Raw genomic sequence first — 24,905 nt, 5'->3', positions numbered from 1 at the left:
TATCAAAAATCACTCAATCAATCACAATGATATATTTAATACATATTAAGCTTAGCAAGCTTATATCAAATAATTTGATCAACTACAGCATTTTGTTACATTCACTATTAATACAATACTTATTTCAATAGCTGAAATCCTCCATGCCAAATTCCACTTGCTTGATGGCCGTCGTTGCCAAATTCATACCAGCTTCAAGCCAGAAATCCAGCTATAAAAATGTTAATACGCCTCCTTCTGTAGCGTTTTACCTGTCTAAAAGAAAATATATACCGTTCAACTGATGACAATATAACAGAACAAGAACACGCATTACAAATTCACAAAAATGTACACAAACCTTGAATGCCGCCATTTTGAAGGCGATCGTCCCAGCATGCATTTCTTCATCTCTATTTGTTCCCAGTGCCCACACTTCTTTCAAACGCATGTTGTGAATTCCTGGATTTATTTTAAGAGGTTTTGGAATTATTTCCAGTCGCAGTGGAAAAGATGTCCTTAAAATTGCATTTCTACTTAATGGTCAATTACAGGAAACATTTTGGCAAATGAAGATTTGCGGCAAGAAACTGAATTTAATGTATGTATGAAATCAGAACGAGCTTTAGCTAGTCTGAAAGCCTGGCACATTCAGCTTCTTCGTTTGTTTACAAATGCTAAAGTCAAATGATTGTTGTGAAATAGACACTCATCGCGAATGGATTGGGCACGTCAATATCCAGAAGTTATCCTTTCTTGCATTTATGTACTGTTCGATGGCACCTGATAAGTTTTCCAATCGGTAAGTGACTAATTGTGGATAATTTTAACCTTCATATAGTGTGCACTTAAGCTTATAAAGTTTGTCAATTCTTGATAAGAGACATTGACTCTTGATTTTTATTTAGGACCTAGTTAGAAAAAAAATATTATCTTCTTATCAGAAAAGAAAAGCTCATTTTATTTATTTGTGTAATTCAAAATATTCCAATAAAAAGTTCATGCAGGAAAATGTTTCCACAACTCTGTTCATGTTTTCCTTTCCATGCCTCAGTAATTGCACATGACTTAAGCCTCAGCACAGTTTGAATCCATTGCTTAATTCATACCTGCTTTAAAACACATGTGTTAATACCGTATTTATTCGATTAACCACCCTGGGCACTTAATTTTTTGGTCCATGAGGGTCTCCCAACATTTTCAGCAAGCCAGGGCATTTTTAGAGAGTAACAAGACAAGGGATAACGGGAGCTGACAAGTTTATTTCGCTTGAACAAGACACAAAAAGTGTAAAATCTAACATAAACAATATGAAAGTTCTTTGAGTATCGTATCTAAAACCAATTTTGGAACACAACTGACACTGATCTTACTTCATGCCGGGCTAGTACAGAAATGTATTTTGTTGGGAGGGGGCGAGGTGGGCTCTCATTCACTTTTTGGGCTTTTGGGGATGGCGCTTATTCTAAGTGGGTGCTTATTCATAGGTGGGCAGTTTATCGCGTAAATATGGCAAACTGCCAAGAAAGCTTCTTGGAGTGCAAGAGTATTGGAGCCATGCCAGTGAAAGAATATTCTTGTACCATTAATTTAGGGCTTCTGTTAAAATGTGTAACAACCAGGTCTTTACTTTTAGAAAGGGTCCTCCAACCCCAGCTTTTAAGTTCTCACATTTGTATGGGGGGATGGTTGATGGAATTATATATAATATTATGACCATCAGTTGAGTCACTGACAAAGATCAGTAACCCAATGAACACACTATTATGGACAAAAAATTCATATTTGTTTTTATTGAAATAGGGAAGTTTATCCTCTGGGGGAAATTTGAGCTTTTTACATCAAAGCGATTTTTAAAAGATTGGCAGGGGCTGGGGGGGGGGGGGGGGGATGGGCTCCCATTTAAAAGTGAAAGAGATAAACTCGAAACGTTTGAAAAGAAGCCCTAAAAGGTATCAGAATTCTTTTTTGTGGGCATGATCTGAACAATTTTTTTTTATCATTTTATTTAAGAGGTACCAAATCAGTTGATTGTTATTTGCTGCCTGTCATATTTTTTTGGCTCATTACCCTAAAAGCTACCACAATGTATCTGATGGAAGTATCAAACCACAAAATAATACTAACCCCTAAAAGGTATGGCAATCACCCCCGTCAATTTAATATGAGATTCCCCCCTCCCCCGCCGGGGGTATTTAAGGCAACTTAAGGCGACTTTAAGCGACTTAATGCGACTTTAGGCAATTTTAAGCGACTTAAGGCGACTTAAGGTCCCAGATTAGGCCTTGGTGAAAACTATTTTTTAAAAATCAATCAACGTGTATTCGACAGATTTTTGCTCAAAACATGTTTCTAATTGTAGATGATTTTGCAGCGGCCAGAGAGCTAAACAGCCATATTAATTATCCTCTGGCAAGTGTTCTTAACTAAACGTTCAGAGGTAAATAGGGTTCAGTTCGCATGACATCAAGGTTGCCTTAACTGCGCCTTTTCAGGGTGCGTTTCTTTGGGATGATCTAGATCAGGATCAATGATCCAAGAGCACTTGGGTAATGGTGCATCAAAGGAACCGACGAACCCTTGCCTAGAGTGGATTCCTCGGTTCCTTTAATTTGATGAATCTTGATCCGCGTGATGTTTGATCATTGATGCTGATCTGGATCGTCCCAAAGAAAAGCATCCTTAGTAACATTTGAATTCTGAACTTAAACCCAACTAACGATGTGCGTGTTTTACTGCCGTCAACCATAATTACTGCGACAATCAACGGACAGCAAAAGTACAGAAACCAAGAAAGTGGGTCGAATTCTGCCAATTACAGCCCACGGGCATGGCCTTTTGACACTGCTGAGCCCAACGTTATTGTTTTCTAAGGGTCCGCTGCAGTGATTGATGCGATGAAAAGCGTAGCGTTTAGTTGAATCTTGAACTTAAGAGTCCGCATGTTATTGAAATTAAAGACCAGTAAAAAATAAAATTCTCATTTTTTTTATGTAAAAGTGGTAGTTTTTATTAAAAAAAAAGATTGCTATCTGATTCAAAATCCTAAGTTATCGTCAAGAGCGTCGTCATACATTCGCTAAGGTCAATGTCTGCACCCGGCAAATTTTATAACGACTGGGGCTCCCAACTGCTCATCGTCGCTGTAGAACGTGACCTGTTCGTAAGACCTCAAACCCCTCAGAAATAAAAATTGAGGAGACAGGTACATTTTCCCATGAAATTTTCAAAATTTCACTTTTTCACATAAAAAGGATTGTCAAAGCCGTCTGCATGCAAAATAATGCCTGATCATAAATTATCTGTTGCCGATTTTTAACGGTTTATTTTACCACAATAATAAAAAAATGCATTCCTATTCATCTGTCAGCAATATCATCGAAGTTGTCATTAATGTACATAATAATAATAATAATAATAATAATAATAATAATAATAATAATAATGATTATGATAATGATAATGATAATGATAATGATAATGATAATGATAATGATAATGATGATGATGATGATGCAAATGTCAACAAATTCTTAGACCCTTTTCAGACAGATCTCCAATTTACAAAAGTGATCCCAAAGATTTCCGACAAATTCATTTATGCACTGTGCCTCTCTGTGTGAGGATGGCTGTTTTTTTTTTTTGTTGTTGTTGTTGTTGTTTTCAAAAATGTCATCAAAACGAAACTGGAAATGCTTGAAAAGTGTCGGAAAACAACTTATATTTGGAGATCTGTATTTATTAAGCTTAACTGAACACTTTTCAGTGGTACAGTGGAACCTCTCCTTATGGACACCTCTTTAATACGGACACCTCTCTATTACGGACAGTTCACTTGGTCCCTGAGAGACCGAAATCCATATAAAGCCTACCTCTCTAAAACGGACACCTCTATAATGCGGACACTTATCCCTGTCCCCTTGGTGTCCGTAATAAAGAGGTTCGACTGTATTAGTAAAATAAAGCTATAGCGAGGTACGGCTTTTTTCCCCCCTCATTCATTTGATAGACAAGGCTTGGTTCCGCTAGGATAAAAATTACTTCGTACGTCCAAAACAACTTCCGGAATCCGTGCTGAAGGGAACTAAACTGCTTTTGAACGTTCTTCAAAGACAGACTCAATAATGGCATCAAAGCGTCTCTTTATCCTGTTGACTTTGTTGCTGCTTATGATATCCGTTGTGGTGGACCAGAGAGAAGCTTTTGTACTGTGTCCGCGAAGAAGAAGAAAGAGACGAAGATGTTAAGTGTTCATGGAGAAGGAGTAAGAGAGGAAAAAAGGCCTTCAAGCCTTCAGATATGAACGATGTGTCGACAATCTTGGTAGTGTTTGCACGTACATTGTGTCCATTTTATAGACCTATAAGAGATCTTGGAAAACAGAAGATGACGTCTGGAACAGCGTTCCTGTTAAATATTCTCTTTTGTGCGGCCCCTAATAATTGTTTTCTAGCGTTAGCGAGTTTTTTCTGAAATAGGCTAAAACGGAATTGGTAAATGGGCTGAAGTCGTATTTCAGATGTGAGTTTTTTGTCTTAATAAAATTGTGTTATTTAGTTCAGTGTCCCAGCACACCATTGCTTATTGACGACACTAAACGTGGGTGTCCGTTTGGGGTGATCGTTTGCGAGACATGATTTTCCCTAAAGAAGAAATGAGCATATACCACTGAGCTTACGGTCTTCGATCGGGATTCCATAGACATGGCCATTTTTACAGCAGCTCAGACGGAAATATAACACTGTGTTTAGAATATTTCTAATTTTAAAAAAGCATCTTTCAGGCTCATAGTCTGCGCCCGGTGTTGACATAATTCCCCAAAAGGGGTGCCACGATTCTAAATCTTTAGAAGGCGAAATAAGACTACTGCAAGATGCCTAGTCTTCAAATGATTTAATAAGGTATGTAGAATTGACGGAATTTCGTGAAATTTAGCCTGAAAGTTAACTAAAGAATGAGGAGGAAAACAGTGTCCGCGCTAATTTTAAAATTAAACACTTCCTTCCAGGCGGCCTCGGAACGCAAAAGGTTTTTTTTACTGGAACTTGACAGATCTATTAGAAGAAATTAAACCAATAGGAATACGGGGAAATTCTCAACCACTTTGAGAGATTGATGCTTAGTGATTAACACTGGACAGCTACATTTCATCAGAGATCACGTTTGTTTCCCGATTAATTCAACAGAATGGCGTTCTGTTATTTTACTGTTTCCCGGCTTCCTTCGCCTTACCAGAGAAATAACAAAAATAGCTTATAATTTTATCGAATTCTGCATTTAATAACCTTTTTATCGATTGCGGTGGTTTCTTATGTAGATTTTTTTTTTCGGGAAGACACCCGCGAAGGTTTGGAGTAACCTTAAACAGTATTTGTCATCAGTAAAATAATGGTAATGTGTCTCATACACTTCACACATCACATAGTCTCCTCCTCCGCAGGAGGTAAATGACGGCGAATCTTTTCATATTGGGTGACAAGAATAAAGCAGATCAGAAGAGGTTTTTGATGGGCAAGGCCAGGTTAGGCCAACAGTTAATTTCGAACGCCTTAAACAAATTCAGAATACGTGCTGCCTGGAACTAAGTTGCTTTGCACGTCAATTCTTTAAAGTATTACTCAAGAATGGATCCAAAGCGTCTCTTTATCCTGTTGACTTTTTTGCTGCTTATCATATGGGAACTGATGGACCAGGGAGTAGCTTTTGACCGGCCGACAAGAAGAAGGAGACGAAGATGTTCCAGAAGGCTGAAAAGGTGTTCAAGAAGAAGGAGTAATAGTGGAATAAAGGCAGATGATATCATTAACCCTTTGGATATGAACTATGTGTCGACAATCTTGGTAGGTGATCAGTATTATAACTTCAAAAACCTTTTTAAAATCATGAAATGCTCTTCCAAAATAATATCAGGGTCGAGAAAGTACAAGAAAAGAAAAAGAAAAAAGTAAAAGAGAAGATAGTTGAAAGGAAGAATTTCAGAATTTTTTCTTCTAACAGATCGAACTGTGCAATTTTACTCTGCAAAAAGAAGATGACGTCTGAAACACCTTTTCAATTAAATAATCTCGTTCGCCCGGCCCCTGATAATTGCGTTCTAGCTCTAGATTCATGGAATAGGCCAAAGACTGAATTGGTAAATGGAATCAAGTCGTATTTCAGATGTAAGGGGTTTGTCTTACAATAAAAATCATGTTATTTATGTCAGTGTTAAAGCATTAGCACGACATTGTTTATTGAGGACTGACTAAGCGTGGTTTTCCTTTTGTGTTTATCGTTGGCGAGACATGATTTTCCCTAATTAAGATCACCCCCAAGCTTACAGTCTTCGATCGGGATTCCATAGACATGGCCATGGTCATGGTCAGGAGAAAAAAAAAACATCCCTCGGACGGAAGTATTGAATTGTATCAATGGGATTCTGTCATCGAGGGATATTACCGAATGAACTATCATGAGAACAAATCTGGAACGAATTATATATTTTTTATTAAAAAAAATGCCACGGAATGAAAAAGTATAAAAATACAGAGAGAATTGTAAGCAATTAGATTGTAGAGTATTCGTTTCGGAACTGGCGCTAGTAGATTCATTAACACCAAAGATGGGTAATGTATCCATTTATATTGGCAGCACAAATTTCAAACACAGTAAGCTAAACTTCTTGAGATCGGAAATTGATTTATTTGGATCTCATAGATCATGGCAATGGGCTCACACACCTAGACATGCATCATTATCAATGTGTGTTTAACCAGGGCTCTTTGTATGCGTATTTCTTTAGTTTCTTGATTTTAATTTCGCTTGCTGTTTTCCTTATCAGACTTCAGAGGAAGATTAAGATGCCGACCTTCAGACGTTGAACCTTTGTCTCTGATTGATGATTTATGAACTTTCTCACTTGAGATATCGAGGGATCATTTTTCGAAACCATGTAGTTTGTAAAGAATGCAAGCTCTAAATGATGTAAGGTGTGAAGCCGGAGCAATGAATTAAGATGCCAACTTAAGATTCTATGTATTAATAGAATTATGTAGAAGTCAAACCAAATGCAATGTTCTAATAAAATGAGTTTTATTGACTATTTCTGATTCATACTAGAAAAGAGAAACGCCGTTTTCAAAAAAAAATGTGTCTGCAATTTCCGATAACTCTGAAAAATTAAATTTCAAATCTGAGTAACTCGTTATAGTTTGGTGTTTGTCTCTTGGAAATATGAATATTTTAGGAACCAAGACAAAACAGAACATCAACAACATACCGTTTTGGCTAAGGAGTTATTCTCAGAACATGCAAAGTTTCACTGAAGCCAATCCATTCAAACCTGCCTGAAAAAAAAGGGAGATGGCTTCGACGGAAATATTAAACCGTATTTAGTTGTTGTTTTTGTTTTTGTTTTTTTTTTCGGTTTTTTTTTTTTTTTCGTTTTTAATTAAAAAGCATCTTTCACAATGGTATTGTGTCAGCGAGAGATGTTGCCGAATAGACTCTCCTAAGTTGAAATCTGGAACGAATTAGTTATTATTATTGATTTTTTTTTCTCACTACAAAAAATGTCACGGAACAGAAAAGTTTAAAAACAAAGGGATAATTGTAGTCAGTCAGATTGTAAGGTAGTCCGGTTGGGAACTGACGCTAGTAGATTTGTTAACACCAAAGATGGATAATATATCAATTTGTACTAGCGGTACAAATTTCAAACACAGTCAACTAATTGAAAATAAAAAAGATCCTCGCATTAGTACGCAACTTAAGCAGATGCGAACAAAAAGCCTAAAAAAAAAAAAAAAACAAAACAAAACAAAACAAAACGGGATTCAAACCCATGACCTCTGCGATGCTGGTGCAGTGCTATATATACCAACTGAGCTCTCAAGCAAACTGGCAGCTGGTCATTCTGTGAGTTCGTAATATACTCGTCATGGATGAATAAATGAATGTAAATCAAAAGGAACCCCGATTTTACGATCGTCGATCTTACGATATTCCTGATTTAACGATCAACATTCTGTGTCCCGGAAACATCTACATGTATATTTATAAATTGGGAGCTCGTTTACAACGGTATCCCGATTTAACGGTATGATTTTGCTGTCCCCTTGTCATTTCGTAAAATGGAGGTTCCACTGTTATGAGTTCACAACGCTGGTATGACAAACAGAGACGGCAGGCATATTATCAACGTGTTTTTAACTGGGGCTTTTTGTATACGTGTCCCGTTAGATTGTTGATTAAAATTTTAATTTCCCTTGCTGGTTTCCTTATTAGGCTTCTAAGGAGAAATAAGATGCCAACCTTCAGACGTTAAAGCTTTGTCTCTGCTTTATGAACTTTCTCGTGTGAAATATCGAGTGATCATTTTTGGAAATTGTGTAGTTCATAATGAATAAAAGCTTATTTTTAATCTTGTCACATTTGAAACCGGAGCAATGAATTAAGACGCCAACTTAAGATTCCATGTAGTAATAGAACTATTCTAGAAGTCAAACCAAATGCATTGTTCTAATAAAATGAGTTTTATTGACTATCTCTGATTCATTCTAGAACAGAAAAACGCCGTTTTCAAAAAGTGTCTCCGATTTCTGACAACTTAAATTTATATTTCAAATCTGAGTGACGCATTAGTTTTGTGTTTGCCTCTTTAAAATATGAATATTTCAGGAACCAAGACTAAACAGAACATTGCCAACATATCATTTTCGTTATTCGGACGAGCAATGTTTCACTGAAGCTAACCCATGCAAACCTGCCTGACCTAAAACTTGGTAAAGTTTCTGAAAGTTACGAAATTTAGGGTATTGAGAGTACTCATGAAATTTATATACGTCTTTGCACAAAAACAACATCAACATGCATTTACCAGTTAAAGGCAAATTGAATATCGAAATCGAGGACAGGGAAAGACAAACATAATTTTCTGAACATTGTGAACGAACTCTGAAGTCAGCATGTCTACAGTGCTTCGGTTTTAAGAACTACCCTTAGTTTATCCCAACATATGGCTATCATGTAACACAAACGACGATGCTACCCTGCTTTCTTTCAAAGATTGGTACATTGGGGAAACGAACAAAGCGGTCCTCCAATAAATGGCGGACAGCGGCAAATAACTTTAATTTAACTGCAAAAGACGAAAGAACACAAATGAACGTAAAGACCCTCATTGGAGAGTTATTGGTATTTGTACAAAGGGCTTTTGTCTTAGTAAAAACGGTTTTTCAAAAGGTTATTGCCCCTAAGGGTGGTTGTTGGAGTTTAGACATTTTACCCGCGGAAGAAAATTGACATTCCTGGTGAACCCAGCACATTTTTTTTAAGCATAAAACAATGAATAAGCAATTTTGGTAGGTGAACAGTAACTGTTTTTTAAGTACCAAAACCTTTCTAAAATCATTGAATGCACTTCCAAAATCAGCGTCTGCGAACGCACAGAAACAAACGAAAGAGAAGATTCTGCTTCTTTCAGACTCCAAGAAAGACCTTGCCTGTGCCACCTTGAGATCCATTGCTCTAAACTACATCGCAAGACGCAGTCCAACACCACCAAAAGCTCTGTTACAGGCCATCAACAATCTCAAACGCCGCGATGACTTAGTTATTACCAAACCTGACAAAGGTTCCGGCGTTGTGACGGATAAGGCTGAATACCTACGGTTACTGTGTGACGCTTCTGTTCGTGATTCCATTAAACTTACCCAATGTAGCACGGAGCGTCCAAAAGCGCGCGGGAGACCACCCAAGCATTATCATCGCTTGCTAGTGTAAACATCCTTGCGCCTATGCTTGTGCTTATGCTTATGCTTGCGTCCTACGTGTAAACCAGGCTTTACGGAATATCGCCCTTCTGTGCCTAACCTAAAACAATTCAGATGAGTAAATGGCACTTGATAGAAAATCAGCCTCTGCTAAGAGAGATCTACAAAGACCCTTCCCTACTTTGGTACAGAAAGGGAGATCTTTGAAAGACGTACTCATAACAGCAAATTAGCTTTGAAGGTCATATTCTTCCTATATCGACCAATAGGAGCCGTGTTTGGCCTGTCTTGATTATTTTACCAAACTGTCTCTTCCATGTCAGAATTCATCTTTCCCGCCATTTTGAATCTTGTTGAGTAAAAACAACAGCCACTGACCACGAAAATCTATTTTCTCACTTTAGCTTTAAATAAGTTCGACTTCAGTTAGGTTCGACCTCTGAATCTGAATAGAAGGTCGGGTCGACCCAAATACAAATATGTCGATCCTAACTGATTTATACGTCGATCTTTACATGCGCCGAACCAGATGATTAGGTTTGGCTCATGTAAAGTTCCACGTATGAACCGGGCCTAAATTAGAAAAGCTTTAGTTGTCTATTTTCTTTTTATTTTCATGGATAAAACGTGACAACTGCGTAAATCTTGTGTCAACAAACACATGTCCTCGCGATATGAAACTGTTTTTTGGAAAAAATTTAAATAGCAACCAGTGTATTTTATTCGATAATTAGAAACTTTAACTATTTTAGACCAAAGGGGTGTTGCTTTTTTTACCCTGTAAGTTGTGTATTTACTGAACATAGGGTTGTTTTTTACCACTTCGCATATTGGGTGAATGTTTGGTAAATCTCTGATCAACCTAGAATCAACAGGTTAACCTGCCGTGTTGAAGATGTTATTAAACAATTGGTTCATGAGTCAGCTGTGCGTTCATCGAGATATGAAGCACTTGGGAAGTTTGAAGAACACTCAAGAACCCAGAGCATCTTTCGTGCTCTCCAAACTTCTCGAGTGCTTCATATCTCGATGAACGCATGCAGACGAATAAACAATTCTTAATAATAGGGTATGTATAATTGACAAAATTTCGTGAAATTTGGCCCGACAGTTAACTGAACAACGAGGAACAAAACATTTGTCCGCATTATTTTTAAAATCAAATACTTCTTACCAGGCGGCCTCGGAACGCAACAGGTTTCCAACTCAGTCTTTTTTACTGGCACTTGACAGATCTATTAAAAGAAAACCAATAGGAATACGGGGAAATGTCACACAGTTTGAGAGATTGAGGGTTTGTGATTAAAACTGTGCAGCTACATTTCATCAGAGATCACGTTTGATACCCGATTACTTCTACGGAATGACGTTCTGTCATTTTGCTGTTTACCGGCTTCCTTCGCCTTACCAGTAGAATAACCAAAACTGATAGCTGACAACTGAATTTTATCGAATTCTTCATTTAATAACCTTTCTTATCGATATATAGATTGTGGTGGTTTTCTAAAATCAGCCCGCTTACAATTTTTTTTGGGAAGGTGCCAGCGAAGGTGTGGAGTAATCTTAAACAGTATTTGTCATTAGTAAAATAATGGTAATGTATCTGATAGACCTCACACATCACATAGTCTCCTCCTCCGCTCGAGGTAAATTAATGACTGCGAATCTTTTCATATTGGGTGACAAGAATGCAGCAGATCAGAAACGGAAGTGTTGCCTGGAACTAAGTTGCCTAGCACGTTCTTCAAAGCAATACTCAAGAATGGATTCAAGGCGTCTCTTTATCCTGTTGACTTTTTTGCTGCTTATCATATGCGTACTGATGGACCAGGGAGGAGCTTTTGACCGGCCGACTAGAAGAAGGAGGCGAAGTTGTTCCAGAAGGCTGAAAAGGTGTTCAAGAAGACGGAGTAAGAGTGGAATTAAGGCAGATGATATCAAGCACGGAAATCAACGATGTGTCGACAATCTTGGTAGGTGATCAGTATTATAACTTTGAAAACCTTTTTAAAATTATAAATGCTCTTCCAAATAAAATCAGCTCCGAGAACGTACAGAAAAAAACCAGAAAGAGAAGATAATTGCTAGAAAGAACTTTAGAAATTGTTTCCCTCTAACAGATCGTACTGTGCTATTGTACACTACAAACAGAAGATGACGTCTGAAACACCTTTCCAGTTAAAGATTCTTGTTTGCTCGGCCCCTGATAATTGTGTTCTAGCTCTAGATTCAGAAGACTTTTTCTGGAATGGGCTAAGGACTGCATTAGTAAATGGACTTAAGTAGTATTCCAGATCTAAGGGGTTTGTCTTAATAAAATCATGTTATTTATGTCAGTGTTAATGCATTAAGCTCGACATTGCTTACTAAGGATACTAAGCGTGGTTTTCCATTTGTGGCTATCTTTGGCGAGACATGATTTTCCCAAATTAAGATATGAACATATACCATTGAGCTTTCAGTTTTCGATTGGGATTCCATAGAAATGGTAATTTTACAGGACGGGATCGTGTCTTCGAGTAATGTAGTACCGAATAAACTAAAAAAAAAAAAAGAAGAAAGAAATGTCACTGAATAGAAAAGTATAAAAATGCAGAGAAAGGTGTAGGCAAACAGTTTGTAGAGTAGTCGTTTCGGAACTGACGCTAGTAGATTCATGAATACCAAGGATGGGTAATATTAACTCATTTATTTAAACTTCATGAGATCAGGAATTGATTTCTTTGGATATCATAGATCCTTTCATTGGGTTCACACAACTGGTATGACAAACGCAGATGGAAAGCATATTATCAATCTGCGTTTAACCACTGGTTCCTGTATGCGTTTCTTGTTAGATTGTTGATTTTAATTACGTTTGCTGTTTTTCTTATTAGACTTCAGAGGAAGAATAAGATGTTGACCAAGAATAAGATGTCGACCTTCAGACCTTCAAGCTTTGTCTCAGATTAATGATTTATGAACTTTCTCACGGAGATATTAAGGGATCATTTTTCAAAACCATGTAGTTTGTAAAGAATGCAAGCTCTGAATCTTTTAAGGTGTGAAGCCGGAGCAATGAATTAAGATGCCAACTTAAGATTCCATGTATTAATAGAATTATGTAGAAGTCAAGCCAAATGCAATGTTCTAATAAAATGAGTTTTATTGATTATTTCTGATTCATTTTAGAAAAGAGACGCCGTTTTCAAAAAGATGTGTCCGCGATTGCCGATAACTTGTATCATCTGTGAAAAGTTTAATTTCAAATCCGAGTAACTCGTTATAGTTTGGTGTTTGCCTCTTGGAAATGTGAATATTTCAGGAACCAAGACAAAACAGAACATCAACAACATATCGTTTTAGCTAACGAGTTATTCTCAGAACATGCAAAGTTTCACTGAAGCTAATCCATTCAAACCTGCCTGACCTAAAACTTTGTAAATTTTAATTGGAATCGACCAAATTGAGAGTATTGAGAGTATTCATGAAATTTATGAACACTTACCAATTAACGGAAAATAAAATATCGAATTCGAGGGCAGAGAAAGGCAAACGTAGTTTCCAGAATATCTACAGCATTGCATTGTGGCATTATGAACTTGAGTAACAGCAAATCAAACTAAAAGCACACATAAATTTACACATTGTCAATTATTTTTCCCCGCATAAGAAATATTGCTTATAGTTGGGGAAGATCACCACTGGTAGATAATTCAATTGGCTGACTGACCTTAATTGGGATGTTAAGTGACAAAATGAGAGCCCTCTTAGGTCTACCTCTGTTTTAGCAATCACATAACCTTGTGAAATTTACAGAGAACTTATAATAAATTGTTTCCTTGCAAAATAATATGCCAATGGTTAACCAAATATTCAGAAGACTTAGGTTTACTTCTGCAGTTTACAAAATTGAGACCAGCTTCATTTTCCGACAAATTTGTCGGAGGCGTCGAGGCTCCCTTTTTGAGGACGGGTTGTTTTTCAAAACCGAAATTGTTAAAAAAAAGAAGAAGTATCATTGAACAACTTCTTTTTACAAGTATGCATTTATTTAGCCATAACTCAACACTTTATTGTATTGAGTAAAACAAAGATATAGCGGATCGACCGCAAACAACCAGTGATGCATCAGGATGGGTCATTTTTCAAAAAGTCATTTAAGCTGAAACTGCTTGAAAAAGTGTTAAAACAAATTCCTTTTAAAGATCTTCTCATAGTTAAGCCATAATTTAAACACTATCTTGCATCAGTGAAGTATTAAGAAGATACTTTTATTTTAAAACAGGGTAATTCATTCAGTAATTATAAAAACAAAATTACTGTTATCAAAGGAAACCCTATTAGTATTGTGCTTATTTACAGCACTCATCACATAGTCTCATGACAGTTTACAATTCTTCTTTGGGATGATATCGGCGCATTGGCGCATTGACAGGAAACAGCTACTGATGCGTGTATTACTGTAAAAGAATGGGAATGAACCTTCGTTTTTGGCATACTCAATATGGTAGACGTGTTAGCCGTTGACCTCCTTCTCTCCAGTTAGATTAAAAAATTGCAAATCTTTTAATATTGGGTGACAAGAATGCAGAATATTAGGAGCGGTGAGGTCGAGGTAACGATTTGGTGGGCTAGGCTAGGTTAGGCCAAGAATTAAATTCGCACGTCGAGAACAACTTCAGAATCCGAGCTGCTCGGAACTAAATGGTTTTGTACGTTTTTCAAAGTAAGAATCCAGAATGGAATCAAAGCGTCCGTCCTGTTAATTTATTGCAGCTTGTTATATGCGTTCTGGCGAGCCAGGGGGAGGCTTTTGTAGTGTGGCTACCAAGAGGAAGGAGACGAAAATGTTTCAGAAGGCTGAAAAGGTGTTCAAGGAGACGTAGTAAGAGTGGAATAAAGGCAGATGTCATCAAGACTTTAGATATGAACCATGTGTCGACAATCTTGGTAGGTGATCAGTTTTATAAGTGCCAGTTCCTTTTTAAAAAAAGCCAGGGAAGATTTATTGTTTTTTGTTTGTCTTTGCTTCAGCAAATTCCTTTTTAGAATCTTCAAATGCACTTCCAAAATCAGCGTCATAGAACGTGTAGAAACAAACGAAAGCGAAGATCATAGTAGGAGAATTTAAACTTTCCCTAACTATTTCCTTTATACATAATGTTCGCTGTTATTTGCTGTATTATTGTATTAACAAAGGCATTTGCGACATGTTTTCGGCGAACGCAAACATACAGCTCATGTCTGTGAAAATCTGTTCGGAAGGCCTAAATGACCTAATAATCTAAAATTGAATTGTAAAGGAAAACATTTTTTTTCGGTCAGGCAAGCAAAGCAATCTCAAACTTTCGTAACAAGGAAAGTTTGATTCATATCGATAAGAGAGCAAAATTCGCCCTGGTGAATTGAAGGGTAGGCTTCGGTTTCTAAAATTTCAGCTAAGCAAATCGGAAAAGACAGAAATGTGTTCGCCTACTCAGAATCTAACTGACCGACCTTGGAGAGCCTGAAAGCCATCTTGGAAAACAGAAGATGACGTGTGAAACACCTTTCAAGATAAATATTCTCTTTTGTGCGGCTCCTAATAATTGATTTCTAGAGTTAGCCAGTTTTTTTTTTTTTTCTAGAATAGTCTAAAGAACAAATTGGTGACTGGACTAAACTCTTATTCCAGATGTGAGGGGTTTGTCTTAATAAAATCATGTTATTTATGTCAGTATCCAAGCATTTAATTAGCACACCGTTGCTCATTGACGACACTAAACGTGGCTGTCCGTTTGTGGTGAACGTTGGCGAGACATGGTTAACTTCATTTAGATATGAACATATACTACCGAGCTTACAGTCTTCAATCGGGATTCCATAGACATGGTCATTTTACAGCAGAAAAAAAAGTGACATCGCTTGACTGAAATATTAAACCGTATTTAGCTGTTGTTGTTGTTGTTTTTTTTTTTTCCCTTTTTTTTTTTATTTTTTTAATTAAAAAGCATCTTTCACAATGGTATTGTGTCATCGAGTGATGTTGCCGAATAGACTCTCCTAAGTTGAAATCTGGGACGAATCAGTTATTCTTATTGATTTTTTTTTCTCACTACAAAAAATGTCACGGAATAGAAAAGTTTAAAAACAAAGGGATAATTGTAGTCAGTCAGATTGTAAGGTAGTCGTTGGGAACTGACGCTAGTAGATTCGTTAACACCAAAGATGGATAATATATCAATTTGTACAAGCGGTACAAATTTCAAACAAAGTCAACTAATTGAAAAGAAAAAAAGATTCTTGCCATTAGTACGCAACTTAAGCAGTTGCGAAAAGAAAGCCTAAAAAAAAAAAAACAAAAACAAAAACAACGGGATTCAAACGCATGACCTCTGCGATGCCGGTGCAGTGCTATATATACCAACTGAGCTCTCAAGCAAACTGGCAGCTGGTCATTCTGTGAGTTCGTAATATACTCGTCATGGATGAATAAATGAATGTAAATCCAGAGGAACCCCAATTTTACGATCCTCGATCTAACGATATTCCTGATTTAACGATCAACATTCTGTGTCTCGCAAACATCTACATGTATATTTATAAATCGGGAGCTCGTTTACAACGGTATCCCGATTTAACCATATGATTTTGCTGTCCCGTTGCCATTTCGTAAAATGGAGGTTCCACTGTAATGAGTTCACAATGCTGGTATGACAAACACAGACGGCAGGCATATTATCAGCGTGTTTTTAACTGGGGCTTTTTGTATACGTGTCTTGTTAGATTGTTGATTAATATTTTAATTTCACTTGCTGGTTTCCTTATTAGGCTTCTGAGGAGAAATAAGATGCCAACCTTTAGACGTTTAAGCTTTGTCTCTGTTTTATGAACTTTCTCGTGTGAAATATCAAGTGATCATTTTTGGAAACTGTGTAGTTCGCAATGAATAAAAGCTTATTTTTAATCTTGTCACATGTGAGAACGGAGCAATGAATTAAGACGCCAACTTAAGATTCCATGTAGTAATAGAACTATTCTAGAAGTCAAACCAAATGCATTGTTCTAATAAAATGAGTTTTATTGACTATCTCTGATTCATTCTAGAACAGAAAAACGCCGTTTTCGAAAAGTGTCTCCGATTTCGGATAACTTAAATTTCAAATCTGGGTGACGCATTAGTTTTGTGTTTGCCTCTTGAAAATATGAATATTTCAGGAACAAAGACTAAACAGAACATTGCCAACATATTATTTTTGCTAACGAGTTATTCGCAGATATAAAATCGAACGTGCAATGTTTCACTGAAGCCAACCCATGCAAAAATGCCTGACCTAAAACTTGATAAAGTTTCCGAAAGTTACGAAATTTAGGGTATTGGGAGAACTCATGAAATTTATATACGTTTTTGCACAAAAACAACATCAACATGCATTTACCAGTTAAAGGCAAATTGAATATCGAAATCGAGGACAGGGAAAGACAAACATAATTTTCGTAAAATTGTGAACCAACTCTGCAGTCAGCATGTCTACAGTGCTTCGGTATTAAGAACTACCCTTAGTTTATCCCAACATATGGCTATCATGTAACACAAACGACGATGCTACCCTGCTTTCTTTCAAAGATTGGTACATTGGGGAAACGAACAAAGCGGTCCTCCAATAAATGGTGGACAGCGGCAAATAACTTTAACTTAACTGCAAAAGACGAAAGAACACAAATGAACGTAAAGACCCTCATTGGGAGACTTATTGGTATTGGTACAAAAAGCTTTTGTCTAAGTCAAAACGGTTTTTCAAAATGTTATTTCCCCCAAGGGTGGTTGTTGGAGTTTAGACATTTTTTCCGCGGAAGAAAATTGACATTCCTGGTAAACCCAGCACATTTTCAAAGCATAAAACAATGATTAAGCAATTTTGGTAGGTGAACAGTAACTGTTTTTTAAGTACCAAAACCTTTCTAAAATCATTGAATGCACTTCCAAAATCAGCGTCTGCGAACGCACAGAAACAAACGAAATAGAAGATTCTGCCTCTTTCAGACTCCAAGAAAGACCTTGCCTGTGCCACCTTGAGATCCATTGCTCTAAACTACATCGCAAGACGCAATCCAACACCACCTAAAGCTCTGTTACAGGCCATCAACAATCTCAAACGCCGCGATGACTTAGTTATTACCAAACCTGACAAAGGTTCCGGCGTTGTTGTGACGGATAAGGCTGAATACCTACGGTTACTGTGTGACGCTTCTGTTCGTGATTCCATCAAATTTACCCAATGTAGCACAGAGCGTCCAAAAGCGCGCGGGAGACCACCCAAGCATTATCATCGCTTGCTAGTGTAAACATCCTTGTTCCTATGCTTGTGCTGATGCTTATGCTTGCGTCCTACGTGTAAACCAGGCTTTACAGAATTTCGCCCTTCTGTGCCTAACCTAAAACAATTCAGATGAGTAAATGGCACTTGATAGAAAATCAGCCTCTGCTAAGAGAGATCTACAAAGACCCTCACCTACTTTGGTACAGAAAGGGAGATCTTTGAAAGACGTACTCGTAACAGCAAATTAGCTTTGAAGGTCATATTCTTCCTATATCGACCAATGGGAGCCATGTTTGGCCTGTCTTGATTATTTTACCAAACTGTCTCTTCCATGTCAGAATTCATCTTTCCCGCCCTTTTGAATCTTGTTGAGTAAAAACAACAGCCGCTGACCACGAAAATCTATTTTCTCACTTCAGCTTTAATTAAGTTCGACTTCAGTTAGGTTCGACCTCTGAATCAACTGCCGAACTTAATTGCGCATGCCAAGTCGATGGAACGCGCAGACGTCTGGGATAGATATAATTTATATAATTTATACGTAACGAATGCATATGGTTCGGCACATGTAAAAGTTTGACGTCTGAATCGAAGTCGAACTTTTGCCGTTCTATTCGACTGGCGTAGTCGAGTAAAAGGTCGGGTCGACCCAAATACAAATCTGTCGATCCTAACTGATTGATACGTCGATCTTTACATGCGCCGAACAAAATGATTAGGTTCGGCTCATGTAAAGTTTGAGGTATGAACCGGGCCTAAATTTGGAAAGCTTTAGTTGTCTATTTTCTTTTTATTTTCATGGATAAAACGTGACAACTGCGTAAATCTTGTGTCAACAAACACATGTCCTCGCGATATGAAACTGTTTTTTGGAAAAAATTTAAATAGCAACCAGTGTATTTTAATTGGATAATTAGAAACTTTAACTATTTTAGACCAAAGGGGTGTTGCTTTTTTTACCCTGTAAGTTGTGTATTTACTGAACATGGGGTTGTTTTTTACCACTTTGCATATTGAGTGAATGTTTGGTAAATCTCTGATCAACCTAGAATCAACAGGTTAACCTGCCGTATTGAAGATGTTATTAAACAATTGGTTCATGAGTCAGCTGTGCGTTCATCGAGATATGAAGCACTTGGGAAGTTTGAAGAACACTCAAGAACCTAGAGCATCTTTCGTGCTCTCCAAACTTCTCGAGTGTTTCATATCTCGGTGAACGCACGCAGACGAATAAACAATTCTTAATAATAGGGTACGTATAATTGACAAAATTTCGTGAAATTTGGCCCGACAGTTAACGGAACAACGAGGAACAAAACATTGGTCCGCATTATTTTTAAAATCAAATACTTCTTACCAGGCGGCCTTGGAACGCAGCAGGTTTCAAACCGCTCAGTCTTTTTTACTGGAACTTGACAGATCTATTAAAAGAAAACCAATAGGAATACGGGGAATTGTCACACACTTTGAGAGATTGATGGTTTGTGATTAAAACTGTGCAGCTACATTTCATCAGAGATCACGTTTGATACCCGATTACTTCTACGGAATGACGTTCTGTCATTTTGCTGTTTACCGGCTTCCTTCGCCTTGCCAGTGGAATAAATAAAACTGATAGCTGACAACTGAATTTTATCGAATTCTTCATTTAATAACCTTTCTTATCGATATATAGGTTGTGGTGGTTTTCTAAAATCAGCCCGCTTACAATTTTTTTTGGGAAGGTGCCCGCGAAGGTGTGGGGTAATCTTAAACAGTATTTGTCATTAGTAAAATAATGGTAATGTATCTGATAGACCTCACACATCACATAGTCTCCTCCTCCGCTCGAGGTAAATTAATGACTGCGAATCTTTTCATATTGGGTGACAAGAATGCAGCAGATCATCAGAAGCGATTTTTGATGGGCTAGGCTAGATTAGTCCGATAGTTAGATTCGCACGCCTTGAACAACTTCAAAACACGAGCTGCCTGGAACTAAGTTGCTTTGCACGTTCTTCAAAGCAATACTCAAGAATGGATTCAAAGCGTCTCTTTATCCTGTTGACTTTTTTGCTGATTATCATATGCGTACTGATGGACCAGGGAGGAGCTTTTGACCGGCCGACTAGAAGAAGGAGGCGAAGTTGTTCCAGAAGGCTGAAAAGGTGTTCAAGAAGACGGAGTAAGAGTGGAATAAAGGCAGATGATATCAAGCATATTGAAATCAACGATGTGTCGACAATCTTGGTAGGTGATCTGTATTATAACTTCGAAAACCTTTTTAAAATTATAAATTCTCTTCCAAATAAAATCAGCTCCGAGAACGTACAGAAAAAAAACCAGAAAGAGAAGATAATTGCTAGGAAGAACTTTAAAAATTTTTTCCCTCTAACAGATCGTACTGTGCTATTGTACACTACAAACAGAAGATGACGTCTTAACACCTTTCCAGTTAAATACTCTTGTTCGCTCGGCCCCTGATAATTGTGTTCTAGCTCTAGATTCAGAAGACTTTTTCTGGAATGGGCTACGGACTGCATTAGTAAATGGAGTTAAGTAGTATTCCAGATGTAAGGGGTTTGTCTTAATAAAATCATGTTATTCATGTCAGTGTTAATGCATTAAGCTCGACATTGCTTACTAAGGATACTAAGCGTGGTTTTCCATTTGTGGCTATCTTTGGCGAGACATGATTTTCCCAAATTAAGATATGAACATATACCATTGAGCTTTCAGTCTTCGATCGGGATTCCATAGAAATGGTAATTTTACAGGAGAAAAAAAAAAGCTCCGACTGGATTGTGTCATCGAGTAATGTAGTACCGAATAGACTAAAAAAAAAAAAAAAGAAAGAAATGTCACGGAATAGAAAAGAATAAAAATATAGAGAGAGGTGTAGGCAAACAGTTTGTAGAGCAGTCACTTCGTAACTGACGCTAGTAGATTCATGAACAGCAAGGATGGGTAATATAAACTCATTCAGCTAAACTTCATGAGATGTGGAATTGATTTTTTTGAATATCATAGATCCTTTCATTGGTTCACACAACTGGTATGACAAACGCAGATGACAAGCATGTTATCAATCTGTGTTTAACCAGGGGTTCCTGGATGCGTATCTTGTTAGATTGTTGATTTTAATTACGTTTGCTGTTTTTCTTCTTAGACTTCAGAGGAAGAATAAAATGTCAACCTTCGGACCTTAAAGCTTTGTCTCAGATTGATGATTTATGAACTTTTTCACGGAAATATTAAGGGATCATTTTTCGAAACCATGTAGTTTGTAAAGAATGCAAGCTCTGAATCTTTTAAGGTGTGAATTTGGAGCAATGAATTAAGATGCCAACTTAAGATTCCATGTATTAATAGAATTACGTAGAGGTCAAACCAAATGCAATGTTCTAATAAAATGAGTTTTATTGATTATTACTGATTCATGCTAGAAAAGTGAAACGCCGTTTTTAAAAACATGTGTCCGCGATTGCCGATAACTTGTATCATCTGTGAAAAATTTAATTTCAAATCCGAGTAACTCGTTATAGTTTGGTGTTTGCCTCTTGGAAATGTGAATATTTCACGAACCGAGACAAAACAGAACATCAACAACATACCGTTTTAGCTAAGGAGTTATTCTCAGAACATGCAAAGTTTCACTGAAGCCAATCCATTCAAACCTGCCTGACCTAAAACTTTGCAAGTAAATTTTAACAGGAATCGACCAAATTGAGAGTATTGAGAGTACTCATGAAATTTACCAACACTTACCAATTAACGGAAAATAGAATATCGAATTCGAGGACAGAAAAAGGCAAACGTAGTTTCCAGAATGATATCTACAGCATTGCATTGTGGCATTATGAACTTGAATAAACGCAAATCAAACTAAAATCACACATATATTTATATATTGTCAATTATCTATGAACATTTTCCCTGCATAAGAAATATTGCAAAGGGATTTACGAAATGTTTTCGGTGAACGCAAAGGTTCAGCTCATGTCTGTAAAAATCTGTTCGGAAGGCCTAAATGACCTAATAATCTAAAATTGAATTGTAAAGGAAAACATTTTTTTCGGTCAGGCAAGCAAAGCAATCTCAAACTTTCGTAACAAGGAAAGTTTGATTCATATCGATAAGAGAGCAAAATTCGCCCTGGTGAATTGAAGGGTAGGCTTCTGTTTCTAAAATTTCAGCTAAGCAAATCGGAAAAGACAGAAATGTGTTCGCGTACTCAGAATCCACCTGACCGACCTTGGAGAACCTGAAAGCCATCTTGGAAAACAGAAGATGACGTGTGAAACACCTTTCAAGTTAGATATTCTCTTTTGTGGGGCTCTTAATAATTGATTTCTAGCGTTAGCCAGTTTTTTTTTTTTCTAGAATAGGCTAAAGACCGAATTGGTGAATGGACTAGACTCTTATTCCAGATGTGAGGGTTTGTCTTCATAAAATCATGTTATTTATGTCAGTATCCAAGCATTTAGCGCACCGTTGCTCATTGACGACACTAAACGTGGCTGCCGTCCGTTTGTGGTTTCCTTCATTTAGATATGAACATATACCACCGAGCTTACAGTCTTCAATCGGGATTCCATAGACATGGTCACTTTACAGCAGAAAAAAAAACTGACATCGCTTTGACGGAAATATTAAACCGTATTTAGTTGTTGATTTTTTTTTTATCCGTTTTTTTTTTTTCGTTTTTAATTAAAAAGCATCTTTCACAATGGTATTATGTCATCGAGTGATGTTGCCGAATAGACTCTCCTAAGTTGAAATCTGGAACGAATTAGTAAGTATTATTAATTTTTTTTTCTCACTACAGAAAATGTCACGGAATAGAAAAGTTTAAAAACAAAGGGATAATTGTGGTCAGTCAGATTGTAAGGTAGTCGTTGGGAACTGACGCTAGTAGATTCTTTAACACCAAAGATGGATAATATATCAATTTGTACAAGCGGTACAAAGATCCTCGCCATTAGTACGCAACTTAGGCAGTTGCGAAAAAAAGCCTGAAAAAAAAAAAAAAAAAAAAACTCAACGGGATTCAAACCCATGACCTCTGCGATGCTGGTGCAGTGCTATATATACCAACTGAGCTCTCAAGCAAACTGGCAGCTGGTCATTCTGTGAGTTCATAATATACTCGTCATGGATGAATAAATGAATGTAAATCCAGAGGAACCCCGATTTTAGGATCGTCGATCTAACGATATTCCTGATTTAACGATCAACATTCTGTGTCCCGGCAACAACTACATGTATATTTATAAATCGGGAGCTCGTTTACAACGGTATCCCGATTTAACAATATGATTTTGCCGTCCCCTCAGTGGCATTTCGTAAAATCGAGGCATATTATCAGCGTGTTTTTAACTGGGGCTTTTTGTATACGTGTCTTGTTAGATTGTTGATTAATATTTTAATTCCGCTTACTTTTTTCCTTATTAGGCTTCTGAGGAGAAATAAGATGCCAACCTTCAGACGTTAAAGCTTTGTCTCTGTTTTATGAACTTTCTCGTGTGAAATGTCAAGTGATCATTTTTGGAAACCGTGTAGTTCGCAATGAATAAAATATTATTTTTAATCTTGTCACATGTGAAGCCGGACAATGAATTGAGACGCCAACTTAAGATTCCATGTAGTAATAGAGCTATTCTAGAAGTCAGACCAAGTGCATTGTTCTAATAAAATGAGTTTCATTGACTATCTCTGATTCATTCTAGAACGTTTTCAAAAAGTGTCTCCGATTTCCGAAACTTAAATTTCAAATCTGAGTGACGCATTAGTTTTGTGTTTGCCTCTTGGAAATATGAATATTTCAGGAACCAAGACTAAAAAGAACATTGCCAACATATCATTTTAGCTAACGAGTTATTCGCAGATATAGAATCGAACGTGCAATGTTTTATTGAAGCCAACCCATGCAAACCTGCCTGACCTAAAACTTGGTAAAGTTTCCGAAAGTTACGAAATTTAGGGTATTGGGAGTACTCATGAAATTTATATACGTCTTTGCACAAAAACAACATCAACATGCATTTACCAGTTAAAGGCAAATTGAAATTGAGGACAGGGAAAGACAAACACAATTTTCTGAACATTGTGAACCAACTCTGCAGTCAGCATGTCTACAGTGCTTCGGTTTTAAGAACTACCCCTAGTTTATCCCAACACATGGCTATCATGTAACACAAACGGCGATGCTACCCTGCTTTCTTTCAAAGATTGGTACACTGGGAAACGAACAAAGCGGTCCTCCAATAAATGGCGGACAGCAGGAAATATGCAAAAGACGATAGAACACGAATAAACGTAAAGACCCTCATTGGAGTCTTATTGGTATTTGTACAAAGAGCTTTTGTCTTAGTAAAAACGGTTTTTCAAAAGGTTATTTCCCCCAAGGGTGGTTGTTGGAGTTTAGACATTTTACCCGAAGAAAATTGACATTCTTGGTGAACCCAGCACATTTTCAAAGCATAAAACAATGAATAAGCAATTTTGGTAGGTGAACAGTAACTGTTTTTTTTAAATACTAAAACCTTTCTAAAATCACTGAATGCACTTCCAAAATCATCGTCTGCGAACGCACAGAAACAAACGAAATAGAAGATTCTGCTTCTTTCAGACTCCAAGAAAGACCTTGCCTGTGCCACCTTGAGATCCATTGCTCTGAACTACATCACAAGACGCAATCCAACACCACCTAAAGCTCTGTTACAGGCCATCAACAATCTCAAACGCCGCGATGACTTAGTTATTACCAAACCTGACAAAGGTTCCGGCGTTGTTGTGACGGATAAGGCTGAATACCTACGGTTACTGTGTGACGCTTCTGTTCGTGATTCCATCAAATTTACCCAATGTAGCACAGAGCATCCAAAAGCGTGCGGGAGACCACCCAAGCATT

At 37.2% G+C, this 24,905-nt stretch overlaps 2 protein-coding genes and 1 long non-coding RNA gene across 6 annotated transcripts in view; 2 read left to right on the top strand and 1 right to left on the bottom strand.

Annotated features, from left to right (window-relative positions):
• The window catches only part of LOC146459316 (uncharacterized), a 329,226-nt gene that overhangs the window by 160,071 nt on the left and 144,250 nt on the right, over positions 1–24,905 (bottom strand). The window lies entirely within an intron of this gene.
• On the top strand, positions 5,471–12,802 carry LOC146459327 (uncharacterized). 2 transcript variants are annotated; one of them, XR_014858005.1, is made up of 3 exons: positions 5,471–5,819; positions 6,800–6,913; positions 12,740–12,802. It is a non-coding gene; the product is annotated as an uncharacterized LOC146459327 (long non-coding RNA). The 2 variants fall into 2 exon arrangements; XR_014858004.1 differs by lacking the exon at positions 12,740–12,802 and having other exon boundaries at positions 6,800–7,199.
• Positions 14,131–23,664, top strand: LOC146459326 (uncharacterized). 3 transcript variants are annotated; one of them, XM_085089664.1, is made up of 4 exons: positions 14,131–14,328; positions 14,490–14,663; positions 20,099–20,242; positions 21,162–21,419. In XM_085089664.1, the coding sequence occupies exons 1-4, from the start codon at positions 14,299–14,301 to the stop codon at positions 21,177–21,179; spliced, it is 366 nt and encodes a 121-aa protein (XP_084945790.1). In that variant the 5' UTR covers positions 14,131–14,298; the 3' UTR covers positions 21,180–21,419. The 3 variants fall into 3 exon arrangements, with proteins under 3 accessions (XP_084945790.1, XP_084945789.1, XP_084945788.1); XM_085089663.1 differs by lacking the exons at positions 14,131–14,328; positions 21,162–21,419 and adding an exon at positions 23,447–23,664 and having other exon boundaries at positions 14,367–14,663; XM_085089662.1 differs by lacking the exon at positions 14,131–14,328 and having other exon boundaries at positions 14,367–14,663.

The sequence above is a fragment of the Pavona decussata genome, unplaced genomic scaffold (assembly GCF_977016875.1).
Source record: "Pavona decussata unplaced genomic scaffold, jaPavDecu1.1 SCAFFOLD_220, whole genome shotgun sequence".
Taxonomy (NCBI): domain Eukaryota; kingdom Metazoa; phylum Cnidaria; class Anthozoa; order Scleractinia; family Agariciidae; genus Pavona; species Pavona decussata.
Note: the sequence above shows the minus strand (reverse complement) of the source record. Positions and strands in the feature narration are given on the sequence as shown.